At 47.3% G+C, this 18399-nt stretch overlaps 1 protein-coding gene across 1 annotated transcript; it reads right to left on the bottom strand.

The window, feature by feature from the left end:
• Nucleotides 1–828: 828 nt before the first annotated feature.
• On the bottom strand, nt 829–10365 carry LOC141975617 (omega-hydroxyceramide transacylase-like). The gene is made up of 4 exons (XM_074936140.1): nt 10164–10365; nt 4206–4438; nt 3191–3256; nt 829–1531 (listed from the first exon to the last, which is right to left on the bottom strand). The coding sequence occupies exons 1-4, from the start codon at nt 10363–10365 to the stop codon at nt 1199–1201; spliced, it is 834 nt and encodes a 277-aa protein (XP_074792241.1). The 3' UTR covers nt 829–1198.
• Between the last annotated feature and the right edge of the window lie 8034 nt (nt 10366–18399).

Raw genomic sequence — 18399 nt, 5'->3', positions numbered from 1 at the left:
TCTGATTTGTGTCCATTTATTCTTTTACGTAGAGACTATCCGGTTTGGCCAATCAGGGGACACCATCATAGGGCCTAATCACATCAGCCACACTATCAGAGGCTCGTTCACCTGCACATCTACCAATGTGATATATGCCATCACGTGTCAGCAATGCCCCTCACGAAAGCTTATGCTCAAATAAATGTGTTAGTCTCTAAGGTGCCACAAGTCCTCCTTTTCTTTTTGTGGATGCAGACTAACATGGCTGCTACTCTGAAACCTCTTATTATTATGGGTCAGTGCCAGGGGCAGAGGGATAGAGGTGCAGACCAGCCACTGACCATGTTCCTCTCGCAAAGACCCCTCTGGGGTTGCTGCTGGGCGTGGCTGGTGGATGCTAAGCACCCACTAATATTTTTTCTGTGGGTGCTCTGGCCCTGAGCAACCACAGAGTTGACACCTATGCTCCCTCCCCTTCCTGATGTTCTCACCGCGTTCCTGATGGGTTTGCAAAGGAGGTACTCCATGTCCTTTCACTTCCTGCAGCATGCCATAGAGATCTCAGTGTAATGTTACTCAGCTAGTGAAAACCAACAGGAGAAAAGAAATACAGATCCTCTACCTTTGTCACAGTGCACAGGTGTCTGCTGCGGTATTTTCTTGTCCGTTCCATTTACTGTCCAGTTCTCCCCTATTGATAATTACAAGAGTTACATGTTCACAAATAATCACATGAACTTGGGTGATGTGTAATGACCTGGGATTGTGCAAAAGATCCTAGTGATGCTTTGTGAGACGGAGCAAGCTAGGAATTCCTAACTCACATAGACCTCCCAATCTTTGTAACACTTACTGTGCCTCTGTAAGAAGAAAATGGCATCGTGATATCCTTGTAAATAAAACTCGCGTAGCATCTGCAGGGGAAACCACTCAGCGTTATAAAGGAGAGTCATTCGAATTGCAAAAAAAGTGCCCCTGTGGGCAGTAATCACAGTGTTGCCAACTCTTGCCATTTCTTTGTGCATCTCACAATATTTGGTGTTTTTCTTAAAGCACCAGCTACTGGAGTCATGTGGTTTTTTTATTTTATTTATTTATTTTTGGTGAGCATCTCTGCCTTCGTTAAAAAAAACATTGCTGTGGAGTAAAGCCTGCACATTTGAATTCTAAAGGCTGAAACATCAGAAGGCCAAGAGAACCTACCCAGAATTTTTTCCTAAGGCGTGTGATTTTTAAGCAATCTCATGATTTGGGCTGGGGGATGATTAATGATCCTCACATGCTTGGGGTTGGCCATACTGAAGTGATCTGTCACTGTGCAGTCCCTGGGGCTACTCACCGGAGGACTGGGTGGGAAAATACTGTAACTAAACCTGCTTAGGTTCTCAGCTGAGAGCAGGAAGGTACTTTGGAAGACGCTAATGCAGTTGAAATAGGCCGGGCAGTCCCTCGGGCAGATGTCGACCTCTCCTGTGTAAGGGGATACCGTGATCATGGTTTCTGAGTCCGAGCCAGGCTGCATGTTCGTCATACCTCCATCAATGTAGCGCTGAGAAGACATGCGGTTTGAATCAGGTAATGGTTCATCTTCGGTGTGTATCATAGCATGCTTATCTCATGTGCATGCCTTAACAAGAGAGCCAAATCCCATCAGGAAGTCCAGATCACAACTTAGGCACCTAAAATGGGAACTGTGGGGCCCGGTTCTCGTTTACATTAAGGACACTCAACACTGGAGTGCAAATCACATTGAAGCCCATTTTAAGGCCCTTTTACGCTGTCTTTGTGCAAATGAGAATCAAGGCCTTATGTAGCTAATGCTACTGAATGAAGGGGTGGTTTTGTGGTTAAGGCAGCAGATTGGGAGTAAAGAGATCTAGGGAGTGGATCCTCAGTTCAAGTAAATCAGCACAGGTCCATTGCATTTACTAGAGCTATTCCAATTCACACCAGGTGAGAACACGGTCCCTAGATTCTAGATGCTATTGTGTAGATCTGGGTTCAGGACGGGCCCTTATTAATATGCAGACGAATATTAACTTGTGCCAGCTGGGGCACATGATAGTGCTAATGGCTCAGGCAAACACTTGCAACCTGGAGGGATCCATATGCCCAGGGCTTAACTCAACTCGCTGGTTTCGTTTGCACTTTTGCCTCCTCCACAGTTCCCAGCCATCCGGAAACTTGCACCAAAACTCAAGGGGTGTGAAGTCCCATGGACTGAAACTGACAAAAATGCTTCTTGGAATAATAACCCACTAGGACCCTGTCATAAACATACAGCTAAGGTAGCATAAAATCCCTCTTTTACCCGTAAAGGGTTAAGAAGCTCAGATAACCTGGTTGGTACCTGACCAAAAGGATCAATAAGGGGAGAAGATACTTTCAAATCTGTGGGGGAAGGTTTTTGTTTTGTTTTTCTTTGTGTTCTCTCTGGGTCAGTGAGGAACCAGGGCAGGGAAAATACATCTCCTAAAGCCATACCTGAACTAAGCATCTAAGCTTACAAATTGTAAGGAAATGCGTTAGATTATCTTTTTGTTTAGCTTGTGAATTTTCCTTGTGCTAAGAGGGAGGTTTATCCCCATTTTTTGTAACTTTGAAGTTTTGCCTAGAGGGGAATCCTCTATGTTTTAATCTTATTACTCTGTAAAATTACCTTCCATTCTGATTTTACAGAGGTGTTTCTTTTATTTTTTTCCTTTATAATAAAGTTCTGTTTTTTAAGAATCTGATTGCTTTTTAGTGTCCTAAAAACCTAAGGGTCTGGTCTGTGCTCACCTTGTGTACCTATCTGGTTGGTAGATTATTCTCAAGCCTCCCCAGGAAAGGGGGTGAAGGGGCTTGGGGGAATATTTTGGGGAAACAGGAACTCCAAGTGGTCCTTTTCCTGAATCTTTGTATAACTCCCTTGGCGGTGGGAAGCAGTACCCATCCAAGGACAGGGAAGGATTTGTGCCTTGGGGAAGTTTTTAACCTAAGCTGGTAGAAATAAGCTTAGGGGGTCTTTCATGCAGGTCCCCACATCTGTACCTCAGAGTTCAGAGTGGGGAGGGAACCCTGACAGACCCCAGGTGGGGAGGGAACCCTGACAGACCCCAGGCAGCAAGGGCTGCACACCACAGCTGCGTGCCTGAGATCCATGTCAGCCCAGCGTCTGGTGAGATCAGAACATTTTCCGCCTGGAGCATTGGCAAAGAGCACTCACCATGCCTTGGAAGGAGGGAGGGTTGAATCCACAATAGACAGGAAGGAAGCAGCTACAGATCACTGCCTGTGGGGAGAGAGGCGGAGGGTTACAGGTGAGTAGAGAGAAATATTTTAGAGGCGCGTCATCAGCCAGGAAATAATGTTTCCCTCTGAAAATGCTGCACCTATTGTTACAAGTAACACCTCAGACTGACACGATGGGGCAAGCGTAGAGGGGGAAAAACTCGGTCGTCTTTATTTCAGTGAGTTGATGCTGTGCCGTTGCCAGCAGCTTGTGTACAGGCTCTTTGGCCGCTCTGCGGTTGGTTAGTTGCACGTCCCAGCTGAGGTGGGGGCTAGTCTCATCTCTGTCACTGACTTGTTATGGGACCTTGTGCAAGTCACTTCCTCTCCCTGTACTTCACTTTTTCCATCTGTAAACTGGGCACAATGATGCTTTTCTTCCATACAGGGCCAGCTCTTCTACAGTCATTGGCCAACACATTGTCAACACATTGGCCAACACAATGGCCGACGCATTGTCGCAACTGATTCAAATGAGGACTGAATTCCAAGAGCCTATTAAAGGTTTGATTCCCATTGTGCTGCCTGATGGGAGAATTCCAGAGAAACTGATGGTGAATCCAGCCGGACAGCTCTGTAAATTGGTAGGTCAGAGCAGAACTGGCATTTTCACTCATGGGCACAGACCATGCAATGGGCAGAGTCAAGCACTATGGGTTAATTTGTATGTGGCCACTGTCTCCGTGTCCAAATGACCGCTGGATAAATAAGCCAACAAGAGTTAGAGCTGATGGAATATTCTGCTTATAACTTGATGCTCAGCTGGGGGTGGAGCCTCTGTGGAATCGGACCGAGTTGGAATTCTCCCTTCGTAGCCTGCACCTGCAGTTTGAATTAGGCTCAACAAGAGTCCTCTCTCCCTAATAAACTCAGTTGTTGTTTCCCTAGCTCATCATCAGTTTAATGACTTCCCCCTCTTCTAAATACATAGGAAACAAAGCCACCGTTACCTGTACAACCTCCGCCTTCGATCTGTACTCTGAAATGATGACGTTCTGTAAATCCGACACACGCGTGAGGGAAATGCAAAGCTTCCCCGAAGCCAGCTGGTGTGAGTTCTCCGGCAGCATTTGACTCATCGCCTTCTTGATGATCTGAAGCATACGGTGACCTGGACAAAGGGTGAGAATGCTCACTTTCCTGGCTTCTTCCACAGCTTCATGAAAAAATTCTTCTATCAGACCTGGGAGGGAGTAACCGATCACAATCACCAGCGTTTACAGACAGAAAGGAACACATTCTCTCCCGTCCCAATAGCAGGTGCTATCCTGGGATGAATGTGGGATGAGAACCTATAGAATAGAATATTCTAAAATCTGTAGACAAGAATGTTGTTACTTATCTTGTGGTAGTACCTAGAAGTCCCTGTCAAAGGTTCCACAGTGCTAGGGGTTGTACACGCAAGTAATGAAATGGTCCCTGTTCCAAGATACTTATTGCCTAAGATTAAGAGAATCAAGGGGAGCTTTGTTGTACGCGTATAGAATTTGGCTCATGGTACCTTACAGTTAATTTGATAGCTGGTTAACTTTAGCCTCCATTTAATTGGATCAGAACCCCAGGAACACAAATATTTGTGTTAAGAGAGCCTAAGTATTTACACAGGCTCAATGTGTCTAGTGAGTCAAAATGTGCCAAACAAATAATAGAGAGTCCCATCTGTGAAAAGAAAAGGAGGACTTGTGGCACCTTAGAGACTAACAAATTTATCTGAGCATAAGCTTTCATGAGCTACAGCTCACTTCATCAGATGCATTCAGTGAAGTGAGCTGTAGCTCACGAAAGCTTATGCTCAAATAAATTTGTTAGTCTCTAAGGTGTCACAAGTACTCCTTTTCTTTTTGCGAATACAGACTAACATGGCTGCTACTCTGAAACCCATCTGTGAAGCCATCCCTAATGATGTGCTAGGCAATATCCATTATTATTATTATTTTATTTATTATTAAGGACCTGATCAGATTATCGGCGAGCACCCTAAATAAGGCATTTGCAATCCAATCTGGCCCACAATCTGGGCTGTAAGCATTTTATTTAGGGCGTAGCCCAGGGAGCAGGTTCACAGTCTGTGACCTTGTAATAGTTACAATTAATAATCCCCGATGGATGTTACTTTACACGCCATTGGTAATATCTTCAGGGCTGATGCTCTCCATTATATGTTAGGCACATCTGGATTCATTGTAGCCTATGGTGATGTATAAATAATTAGCAATATAAAGTGATCTCAACCAGCACTGGGTTCTGTGTAAAAACTGTTTCCAAGAAGAATCTCAAAGCATATCTTCTCCATGGTTGCAAAAGAAAGAGCTGTGAATCTGGGCTTCCCCAGTGAGTCCTGCAGGGGAGTTGGGCAGAGCGGTGTAATAAATATCAGGAGTCAGGGAGAAAACAAAAATCAAACAATCTGTCAGGGGGTAAGAAACTTTTCTCCCCTGCACTTACTATTTAGCTGACAGTTGCATTTTCACAAGAAAGCATTAAGGCCATAAGGACATAAGAACGGCCATACTGGGTCAGACCAAAGGTCCATCTAGCCCAGTACCCTTTCTTCTGACAGTGGCCAATGCCAGGTGTCTCAGAGGGGATGAACAGAACAGGTGATCATCAAGTGATCCATCCCCTGTGGCCTATTCCCAGCTTCTGGCAAACAGGGGCTAGGGACACCATCCCCGCCCATCCTGGCTAATAGCCATTGATGGACCTGTCCTCCATAGAATCATAGAATATCAGGGTTGGAAGGGACCTCAGGAGGTCATCTAGTCCAACCCCCTGCTCAAAGCAGGACCAATCCCCAATTAAATCATCCCAGCCAGGGCTTTGTCAAGCCTGACCTTAAAAACTTCTAAGGAAGGAGATTCTACCACCTCCCTAGGTAACGCATTCCAGTGTTTCACCACCCTCCTAGTGAAAAAGTTTTTCCTAATATCCAACCTAAACCTCCCCCACTGCAACTTGAGACCATTACTCCTTGTCCTGTCATCTTCTACCACTGAGAATAGTCTAGAACCATCCTCTTTGGAACCACCTCTCAGGTAGTTGAAAGCAGCTATCAAATCCCCCCTCATTCTTCTCTTCTGCAGACTAAACAATCCCAGTTCCCTCAGCCTCTCCTCATAAGTCATGTGTTCCAGACCCCTAATCATTTTTGTTGCCCTTCGCTGGACTCTCTCCAATTTATCCACATCCTTCTTGTAGTGTGGGGCCCAAAACTGGACACACTACTCCAGATGAGGCCTCACCAATGTCGAATAGAGGGGAACGATCACGTCCCTCGATCTGCTCGCTATGCCCCTACTTATACATCCCAAAATGCCATTGGCCTTCTTGGCAACAAGGGCACACTGCTGACTCATATCCAGCTTCTCGTCCACTGTAACCCGTAGGTCCTTTTCCGCAGAACTGCTGCCTAGCCATTCGGTCCCTAGTCTGTAGCTGTGCATTGGGTTCTTCCGTCCATGAACTTATCTAGTTCTTTTTTGAACCCTGTTATAGTCTTGGCCTTCACAGCATCCTCTGGCAAGGAGTTCCACAGGTTGACTGTGTGTTGTGTGAAGAAACACTTCCTTTTGTTTGTTTTAAACCTGCTGCCTATTAATTTCATTTGGTGACCCTTAGTTCTTGTGTTATGAGAAGGAGTAAATAACACTTCCTTATTTACTTTCTCCACACCTGTCATGATTTTATAGAACTCTATCATATCCCCCCTTAGCCATCTCTTTTCCAAGCTGAAAAGTCCCAGTCTTACTAATCTTTCCTCATATGGCAGCCGTTCCATACCCCTAATCATTTTTGTTGCCCTTTTCTGAACCTTTACCAATTCCAATAGATCTTTTTTGCGATAGGGCGACCACATCTGATTCAAAGCACTCTGAAGTGAATGGAAAGACCTTCGGAGGGCTTTAGCTCAACCGTAAATTGGCAGCAATCTCAATGTTGTAGATTTCACCTCAGGAGCAGAATCTAAATATTGCATCGTAGACGATGACTTTTGTAACTGAAGACGCTTGCACATGTTGTTACTAGATTGTACCTAACACTCCCCAGTGTGTTTCACCCACACACAACATCAAAGACAAGTCCCTGGATTTGGTCCAACCTTACATCTCACCAACCAAACTTCCTTTCAAAACCACGTTGGCTTGCATAAGGGCAAGCCCCCCTCACACTCATCTCTAAAAGAAAGGAATTGATGAGTTAAGAGAAACATCTTCCCCCTATTGTATCCCAACAACGTGCAGAGCACGCAGACTCAGCGCCACCCCCAGACACAGAGAGACGCTCCATTCCCTCGTCCATCCGCCTTGTGTTGCAATGCCAGGACCTTATCTCTGACTCCTCAGCAACATTAGCAGGTTGGCATAGGTGCACTGGGAAAGTATGTTCGTGGCCCATTGGCAGGGAGACCTGGTCTGATGAGCTCCAGGATACTTGTCAAACCATTTCTGCGGGGAGGAAAAGGAAGTAAGATCCCTGGGCTAAAAGAGGTATGCATGAGGGATGCAGAAATATGCCTGTTATGGCCCACCCAATCCTCATTTATCTCTCTACTGTCTTCGTACACATTGTTCCTTGATCCAGACCCCCTCCAGTCTTCTATTTAGGGCTCCTGTCCCCCATTGCCTCTGTCAGAGTTCAGGGCAACTGCATTTGCATTCCCCTCCTTGGTCCACCAACGGCACCCTCTCTGTGCTCCCAGCAACTCAGCCATCACCTCTTGTGGGTAGAGACCTGTGTCTCTCTCCCTCTTGACCGGGGTTTTTCCAAGCTGCACAGTTCCCTGCCCTGTGATATCCCCAGCAAGCCAGACTGCCTAAACAGCCCAATGTGCTTTGCTGTCTCTTTGACGGTTAGGAACAGCTGTAACTGGCAGCAGTGACAAGTGACCACACAGCCCTTTGTAAGCAAGTACATTTATTCTTAACATGAAAGCATTCCAGAGGAAACCTATTAAAACAATAAAAGAACCTACGCTCATGCTAACATCGTTACCAGAGATCACCCCTCATTCCAGTGAGTGCTCTGGTAGGAGTCAGTCCTTCAAACCACACCAGGGGTTTTTCCTGTGGTTACAAGTTCATAACAACCTTAGCTCGAACTAGCACTCCCGTAAATAGTTCAATCTTTCCTTTATACAGCTTGGTCCTTTGATACTGAGACTCCAGGAGCCGGTGATCATCAGAAAATGATCCCCTCCTCAAAGTGTGTGCTGGGTTTTTGCATATCCGGAAGTGGGGAATTTGCATTCACCTCCATCTAGAGATACCCCAGGAAAACCACTTGACCCTCTTTGCCCACAAAGTCCACTCTTGCCTAGTACATTGTTCAGTATCGTACTTTGAAGTTCATAACACTTCCCAATGTTCACATCCCATCTCCTCTCTGGAGGTAGGTGACGTGGCCCACACAAGCCATTCGTTTAATACAACGGACCCCAAACATACTTAAACTTAATTCAATAAAGTCTCCCACGGATACTGGAGGAAATTCCATATCTGTCACAGCCTCCACTCTCGGTGGCTGCCCCCGCCCCCTTCTCCCCTGATCAGGACACTGCTGGCAGAAACCAGATGTTTGTGGCAAAATGCCAGAGGTTTCTAGGTGTAACTCTCTGGAATTATGCCAAAGAGCAAGAGAAATAAAGACATAGGGAGCTTGACCAGAATAAGCCGTTCCATAAGAGCCCTAAGTGTGGGCCAGGGAGAGCCAGAGAATGACTCAATACCTGGTGGGTAGCACACTCACCTGGGAGACCCACATTCCAGCCCCTACTCCACTGAATAGTTAAGTGTTTAGACAAAGCGCAACCACTCCCTCAGGAGAGCACTCTGCCCCAGAACACACAACAGCTCAGTCATTAGGGCATCCACCTCGGAGGCCTGTGTTCAAGTCAGGCTCCAGGTCAGGCAGAGTGGGGATTTGAACCTGGGTCTTCCACAGCCCGCTAAGTGCTCTAACCACTGGGCTGTTGGGTAAGGGAGTGGGAGGCAGCACCACCACCACGACTCATGCTCTCAGGGTGTCTCTGAGCATGCCTACCAGATTGGGTCCCACAGGCAAAACAGACAGTGAAACGCCTCGTCTGGGACTCCCGTTGGGGCTTAGATGTGAGTTCAGCACCGAGATGCTCAGTCATGTCAGGACTGAGGGGGCTGTGTGCGTGCCTAGCTGCAGACACTTAGGAGCCAGAGGTCTTTGGGTGGCAGCTGAACGGCGGTTGTGTGAATGCCCATGGTGCCTAAATTTTGGACTGAGGCACGTTCATCCCTCTTGTGAGTAGCCCTGAGTCACTTGCCCAAGGATGTACAGGAATCTGTGACAGAACAGGGAATTAAATCAGCTTTCTTCAGCCCAAAGATAGTGTCCTAACCACTGGACTAGCCTTCCTCTCATATATACAAGTCGCTACCCTCAGGCATGCCAGCAGGACCCAATAACACTCTTCAAATATGCTAAGGGCTGTTATAAAGAGGACCAGGATCGATTGTTCTCCATGTCCTTAAGGTAGGATAAGAAGTAATGGGCTTCATCTGCAGCATCAGAGATTTAGGTTAGATGTGAGGGAAAACTTTCTAACCATAAAGGAAGTTATGCTCTGGGAACAGCTTCCCAGGGAGGTTGTGGAATCCCCGTCGGTGGTGGTTTTTAAGAACAGGTTGGACAAACCCCTGTCAGGGCTGGTCTAGGTTTCCTTGGTCCTGCCTCAGCACAGGGGGACGGACTAGATCTGTGTTTCTCAATCTTTTTGATACCAGGGACCATCTTCCTGCCTTCCTAAACGGTGACAGGGAGATCTCAGGGATCGGCACTGGTCCATGGACCGGTTGTGAGGCAACACTGGAGACCCCTAGAAGAAGCCATGTTTAAAAACACGCATACGGAATAAAGTAAATCGACACCTTCCTTACCAACGTCAACATCGCACGCCACTGCTGCAGCTACAACTGACCCACACGATGTTCCGTAGACCTTGGATGCTGATCTCATTGTTTCAGGTGCCAATTCCCATAAAGCCTGCACCACTCCTACCTGGTAGTTTATAAGAAACCCACTCCCTGAAAAAGAAAGAGAGATTGGGCTTCCGGGCCCCTTTGGATCTTCTTCAGCCATTGCCAGCCACGCTGGGAGCTCAAACCTGCAGTTTGCAAAAGAGCTTGTGGGGTGCCGAGCTTCTAGTCCGTGACAGAATGGCTGCCCTTTGCTGACAAGCAGTGAGCACTGAGGTGTAGGCAGGGTTGGGTGGGGTCAGAAGACGCTTGGTGTTTTTATCTGATGCTATTCATCAACTCAGAGCAGTGGGATTGCTCCGGAGCACTTAGCACTCAGTAATTATGCCGGTTGCTTTCTTCATTGGTAATCACAGAGTACAAGCGCCACACGAAACCTTATGAGAACGAAACATTTGCATTGGTTGTGCAAACATTAATGACCCCGGTAAGAAACTTCAAATGCATTTCCACCGAACCGGCACGGTTTCCTTATCCACTACAAGGGCATTATATACGTTAGTGGAAACTTAGACAGATGACTAGGGAGGAGTATAAAGATATTGCTCGAGTGTGCAGGGGTGTAATCAGGAAGGCCAAAGCACACCTGGAGTTGCAGCTAGCAAGGGATGTGAAGGGTAACAAGAAGGGTTTCTTCAAGTATGTTAGCAACAAGAAAGTGGTCAGGGAAAGGGTGGGACCCTTAATGAATGGGGGACGCAACCTAGTGACAGAGGATGTGGAAAAAGCTGAAGTACTCAATGCTTTTTTTGCCTCTGTCTTCACAGACAAGGTCAGCTCCCAGACTGCTACACTGGGCAGCACAGTATGGGGAGGAGTTGAGCAGCCCTCAGTGGTGAAAGAACAGGTTAAGGACTATTTAGAAAAGCTGGACATGCACAAGTCCATGGGGCCAGACCTAATGCATCTGAGGGTGCTGAGGGAGTTGGCTGATGTGACTGCAGAGCCATTGGCCATTATCTTTGAAAACTCATGGTGATCAGAAAAGGAGTACTTGTGGCACCTTAGAGACTAACCAATTTATTTGAGCATAAGCTTTCGTGAGCTTATGCTCAAATAAATTGGTTAGTCTCTAAGGTGCCACAAGTACTCCTTTTCTTTTTGCGAATACAGACTAACACGGCTATTACTCTGAAACCTGTCATTATGGTGATCAGAGGAGATCCCAGACAATTGGAAAAAGGTAAATATAGTGCCCTTCTTTAGAAAAGGGAAGAAGGAGACTCCGGGGAACTACAGACCAGTCAGCCTCACCTCAGTCCCCAGAAAAATCATGGAGCAGGTCCTCAATCCATTTTGAAGCAGCTTGTAGGAGAGGAAGGTGATCAGAAACAGTCAGCATTGATTCATCAAGGGCAAGTCATGCCTGACCAACCTGACTGCCTTCTATGAGGAGATAACTGGCTCTGTGGATATGGGGAAAGCGGTGGACGTGATATACCTTGACTTTAGCAAAGCTTTTGGTATGGTCTCCCACAGTATTCTTGCCAGCAAGTTAAAGAAGTATAGGCAGGATGAATGGACTATAAGGTGGATAGAAAGTGGGCTAGATCGTCGGGCTCAATGGGTAGTGATCAACCGCTCGATGTCTAGTGGTAGTCGATATCAAGCGGAGTGCCTCAGGGGTCGGTCCCGGGGCCGGTTTTGTTCAACATCTTCATTAATTATCTGGATGACGGGATAGATTGCACCCTCAGCAAGTTCGTGGATGACACTAAGCTGGGGGGAGAGGTAGATATGCTGGAGGGTAGGGATAGGGTCCAGAGTGACCTAGGCAAATTGGAGGATTGGCCCAAAAGAAATCTGATGAGGTTCAACAAGGACAAGGGCAGAGTCCTGCACTTAGGATGGAAGAATCCCATGCACTGCTACAGGCTGGGGACTGACTGGCTAAGCAGCAGTTCTGCAGCAAAGGACTTGCGGATTACAGTGGACTAGAAGCTGGATATGAATCAGCAGTGTGCCCTTGTTGCCAAGAAGGCTAACGGCATATCGGGTTGTGTTCGTAGGAGCATTGCCAGCTGATCGACTGAAGTGATTATTCTCCTCTATTCGGCACTGGTGAAGCCACATCTGGAGTATTGCGTCCAGTTTTGGGCCCCCCACTACAGAAAGAATGTGGACCAATTGGAGAGAGTCCAGCGGAGGACAACGAAAAAGATTAGGGGGCTAGTGCGCATGACTTATGAGGAGAGACTGAGGGAACTGAGCTTATTTAATCTGCAGAAGAGAAGAGTGAGGGGGGATTTGATAGCAGCCTTCAACTACCCGAAGGGGGGGTTCCAAAGGGGATGGAGCTCGGCTGTTCTCAGTGGTGGCAGACGACAGAACAAGGAGCCATGGTCTCAAGTTGCAGTGGGGGAGGTCTAGCTTGGATATTAGGAAACACTAGTTCACTAGGAGGGTGGTGAAGCACGGGAATGGGTTACCTAGGGAGGTGGTGGAATCTCCTTCCTTAGAGGTTTTTAAGGCCTGGCTTGACAAAGCCCTGCCTGGGATGATATAGTAGGGGTTGGTCCTGCTTTGAGCAGGGGGTTGGACCAGATGACCTCCTGAGGTCCCTTCCAACCCTAATCTTCTATGGTGCTATGATTATTCTTAAGAAACAGCAATTAAAATTTCTGTACCAGTAAATTCCACTGTCAGCTGATTAAATAGGTCAAGAGACAGAATTGCCTAATACAGGGGTTCTCAAACTTAATTGCTCCGCAGCCCGCCTCTGACAACAAAAATTACTACATGACCCCGGGGGCGGGACCGAACCTAAGCCTGCCTGAGCCCCGCTGCCGCAGGTGGTGCGGGAAAGCCCAAGGACTTCAGCCCCAGGCTGGGGTCCTGTAACTTGAGCCCCACCACCCAGGGCTGAAGTCTTTGGGCTTTGGCTTTGGCTTCAGCCCCAGCCCTGGGCGGTGGGGCTCAGGCTTTGGCCCCGGGCACAGGCACGTCTAACTCCAGCCTTGGCAACCACATTAAAATGGGGTCCCGACCCACAGTTTGAGAACTGCTGGCCTATTAGATAGAAAGCATGATGGTTTGGGCAGGCCTGGTTTCTATTCCTAGCATTGCTGGTGATCTGGAGCAAGTCACATCAATGCTCCGTGCCTCAGTTTCCCCACCATAAAATGGGAATAATGGCCCTTCTCTCCTTTGTAAAGGGCTTTGCACTCTATGGATTGAAAGATATATGTATCTGTATATGAGCTTTCCCACTGAAATATATCCCTTGAAAGAAAATGTTTCGATATTGAAACGCAAGTTGGAAAAAAAAATCAATTTTTTTAAAACAATCAGTGGGTCAGAGTTAAGGTGATTGTGTTGCAGTGAAATGTATTTCTTTGTACTTATGAGAATTATGTGTTTATTGTGTGTTTGATCCTGCCCTTTTGAAGACTATGGGAGCTTTCCCACTGACTTAACAAAAGCAGGAACAGACCTAGTGCACTGTAACCATTGGGTTAAGTGCATTATAAAAACACAGTAAAAGACATTCCCTGCCCCAGAGAGCTTAGGGCCAGATTTTTAAAGGTATTTAGCCACCTAAGATGCAGATCAGCACCTAGTGGGAGTTAGGTGCCTAGGGAGGTTTGAAAATTCAACTAGGTGCCTATTTACCTCTAAGGCACCTTAAATACCTTTAACAATCTGCCCCTTCTGTGCTAAACAGACAAGAGGTAGGAGGGGAAACTGAGGCATAGAGGGGGTGAAATGACTTGCCCGAGATCACCCAGAAGGTCAGTGGCAGAGCTGGGAATAGAGCCCAGGCTGGCAGCCATTCATAGAGCAGCCCTGGAGTCTGGCAAAGCAGCGATTCAGGTCCTTAAACCAGGGTTTCCCCAGCTTTCACTGGTGGAACCTCCTGGTCGGTGGATTGGCCCCTCCAACTACACCCCTTGTGTCTCATTGCTCCATGGCCTGGCATAGTTGCTACCCTACCTATTTTCTCTCGCGCGTATGTTTTCTGCCTCTGTTCCCTTTCCTTTCCTTTCTCCTCTGTGTTCCTTTGCATGCCGGTAGACCACATGCTGCCCAGCATGCAGAGGGAAGTGTCTGCCCATGAGTGGCTCTCCCTGCACTGCATTCCTGGGGCTGACCAGGGTGCCATATGAGCAGAGAAAAGAAACTTGGACTGGTGAGCCCTGGACAGGAGCATCAGGGTCTGCTGCAGGAGCAGGGAAGGCAGATACACGGGGATTGGGCACATCCTGTGTGGAGCAGCATTCTCCTCTCTCACGGCGCCTCTCCTGTGCCTTGCTCTCTCCCTGGACTAGTCTGTCACCTACCCCACCCCTGGTTGGGAAATACTGGTCTATGTTGCTGAAGGCGCAGGGTGCCTATTGAGCAGGGCGTAGCTAGTTCCAGCAGGACTGAACAAAGAGGACTCATGAAGGCAACTCCCTCTTTAACACAGGCTCAGAAGGTTTCCTTTCCAGGTCAACTCAATAGCTAAGCAATTCTCGTGTTCCTGTGGAACACAATTCCTCTGGTTTCATGGCTGAGCCAAGTCTATCACTTCTGAGGTCCCATTCCAGACAGTTTTAACAGAACCTATGTGCCTCAGTTTCCCTATCTGTGTAAAGGGGGGATAATGACAAGGGGCACCTTTGTAAAGGGCTTTGAGCTCTATGGATGAAAAGAGCTAGGCATTATTAATTTGAGATCTATGGCTGAAAAGAGCTAGGCATTATTAACTTGGGTGAAAGCCCCATCCTTTGGGATAATGAAGCCAGACAGCACACAGCCATAGAAAGGTAGGTGTGAGAAGCAGCCTTACGCACTCTGAGCACCACAGTAACCTCCCCAACTGGACGATTTCCTGCTGCTTCCATTATACCAGAAGACAGAGGGTGCCATAACCACAGGCTGAATCTCCCCCTTCTGTGTGATTTCATTGTTTATATTAAGTACTTCATGAAGCTGGACTCCCCTGATCGTTATTCGAGGACGGCAGGGACACATAAAAGGTCAGAGAAGCCTGGCAGGTCACTACCCCAATCACCCCCCCACACAAGCCCATCATGCTCCTGAGCAGGTCAGAGCACAGTCCCCCTGTAAAGCAGGTCAGGGACCGTCCTACGCGCTTCCCACTGCTGGGCCATGGCAGAGCCATACGGCCAGGGGAACTCAGGTATGTGCCAAACCCGTCCTCCTGCTGGGGGAGGCTGGCTTAGGCCCCCCTCCATTGCTCTCCCATCCCCTCAGGGATCGGGTGGGAGAGGTGCAGCAAGAAGTTGGGGCTCTGCAGAATGGCCCAAGGGAATGGGGGACTTATAGGGAGGGGGAGTAGGTGCCTCACTGTCCTTTCTCCCAGTTGCCTGGTGCTGCAAATGCATACCCCTGTGAGTAATTTTACATGCATGCCTAGACCCATATGTCATCTAGAGCACAGCACACCTGAGTAATTTACTCAAGTGCACGTGTATTTCCAGGACTGGATCCCAAATAAAACTAACCTGTAACCTAAGGACCTGCTCCTGCCCCCATGGACATTAATGGCTAAAACTCCCTTCTAAATTCAATTAGAACAGGACTGGCGTTACAATCAAATCTAAATTATAGTCCAGCTGTCGGTGCAGTGCCGCAAGCCACTGAGCAGGGGAAGGCCACTTGATCAATGAAATTTGTCATGTATAAGCTATTCCTCCGGAGAGTAATGATGAATTGTTTATAGCATTCCATTTCCCCTTCAGAAAGCTGATGTTGTCACCCTTCTGTGTAAATTAAACTGACCTGAGGACTTGGCTACACTTGCGAGTTGCAGCGCAATAAAGGAGCCCCGGGCGCACTAGCTCAGTCCCCGTCCACACTGGCAAGACACGCAGAGTGCTCTGACTCCGCAGCTGCAGCGCTGCTGGTACTCCACCTCGGCCAGTGGAATAACGTTTGCTACACCCCCGCTGGAGCCCTGCAGCACCAGTGTGGACGAGGTGTTGCTTTACTGCGCTCTGATCAGCCTCCGGAAATGTCCCATCATCCCCTCAAGTCAAGTGGCCACTCTTGTCATTGTTTGGAATCAGCTGTAGGAATGCGGATGTGCCCTTTGAAAGCTCCATTTCTGACAGCCGGCTGCTTATCTGCTCCGAGGCAAAGCAACCATTCGTGTGGAATGCTGTGTGTGAGAGAGAGAGGCGGGGGGGGGGGAGGGGTCTGCTGCTGTCTGAACTTACAAGACAACATGCTGACATGCTCTCAGCCCCCAAAAACCCACTCTCTCTCCCCCCACATACACACAACACACTCCCTGTCACACTCCACCCCACCCGTTATTCTATACAAAGCAGAGAGAAGGCAAATACGCCATATTTATTGAAAATACAACAGTTAGCATATGCTTTTCAGTCACACAACATACACACAAACACACACATACAAGTCCTACAGATGGTCTTTATAATTACCAGTCTGTTGTAGCTTAAGTCAATCTAATGGCCAGTTAGATTGAGCACGAGTGAGGAGCTAGCTCCGAGGCTTTGCAGGACTGAACCCAGAGTTTCATGGCAAAACACCCCAGCTTTATACTTGTAAATTCCCATTTGAGTCCATGCATTTTGCAATGTCATCCTGCGATCATTAGTCCTTAAGTGGTGGTAATCTTGGGGTTTTCCACTGTTATCATTTGATGGTTACTGTCGGGCTTCCCATCGTTATCTCCTATTTGTTGTCTTGCCTTCGGGGGTGCCTGCCTCACCTCTGAGGTCGTCAATGCTGCTAACATGTTTAGCCTCGGATACAATGGATATTTTCTGATTGTCTCCTGGTGTTTCCAAGTCTCTCACTTTTTCTTGACCATCTGGACATTTGTGATGGCTTTCACACCTCATCTTTTCCTGATGCATGCATTCCTCATTCACACAAACAGTCTCTCACAGAAACCTTCAAAGGTATGGAGAATACATTGTAAATTAAGTCTTGCTAAATCTTATTCACATTGGGACATCAAACCCTCAGCATTTCTCTAATCTATTTATCATAGACACAATACAAAATCCTGTCTTTTACTAACTAAACTTTATAACAGGTCCTAATGGTAATGCATAAGGGAAACAGGATCCCAGTCTCAGACAGTCATTCCTTTCTGTTGTTCAAAAAGGGTGGCTGGCAGAATGAAATCAAAGTTTACATCAATTCTTATAGTACAATTATAAAATTTAGCCCTTACACCCCACCCCATTTGAAAAGCACGTTGCAGCCACTTGCATGCTGGGATAGCTGCCCACAATGCACCGCTCCCAATGCCGCTGCGAGTGGTGCAAATGTGGCCACGCCAGTGCGCATGCAGCTGTCAGCGTGGACAGACCGCAGCGCTTTCCCTACGGCGCTCTCCAAAGGCTGGTTTAACTCAAAGCGCTCTACGTCTGCAAGTGTCGCCATGCCCTGAGACTATAAGGCAGCAGGGTTGATTCTCATCTTGCTTTACACCAATGTGACTCGGGAGTAAATCCACTGAATTCAATACAGTTGCACCAGTGCTGATCAGATCAGACCCAGCCTCTCATTCTGGACACGACTGTTCCTGCTACTTTGAAACAAATTGGTGATTTTATTATCCATTTGATCACTGCCGGGGGGCGGGGAGGGGAGGGGAGGGGGGGACCTCTGAGACATCTTTTATTACCGGGGATTCTGCCTAAGGCTCTGATTTTTCCCTTCTCTCTCATTCCAAATTCAAGGCCCTTAACTTACTAATTCAAGATCCGTTTTCTATAGCCAGTGATTAAATTGTATCATATCTGCCTAAACAGGGTGACACTGATCCAAACTAAAAGATGGATCTTGTATTTCTCTTTCATCCAAATGACTTCGTTTCTTGGACTTAGATCAAATTGAATGGAGGAAAATCGAGCCAGCTGTTGAATCAATGAGAAGATACTGTAGTAAAACCTCTGCCTTCATGTGTGTAGATGTCCATTATATCTGTCTTACTCTGTTCTGTATAAACCAGCAGCTAGAATTTCTCTTGATGGATGAATGCCAGCTACATAGTAGCACTTGTAGAAACAGATTAAAGTTACCTTTTAGCAGGTGACATTTGAATTCAGCCTGTTTCTCAGGAAATAATTTCTTTGGCTGAACTTGTTTTATGGACCATTTATGAGGTTTTTCAGCTTTATCCCTATTCTTTGTTTGCCTTTCCCACCTA

This window comes from Natator depressus, chromosome 21 (genome assembly GCF_965152275.1).
Source record: "Natator depressus isolate rNatDep1 chromosome 21, rNatDep2.hap1, whole genome shotgun sequence".
Classification (NCBI taxonomy): domain Eukaryota; kingdom Metazoa; phylum Chordata; order Testudines; family Cheloniidae; genus Natator; species Natator depressus.
This window is presented reverse-complemented; position numbering and strand designations above follow the sequence as displayed.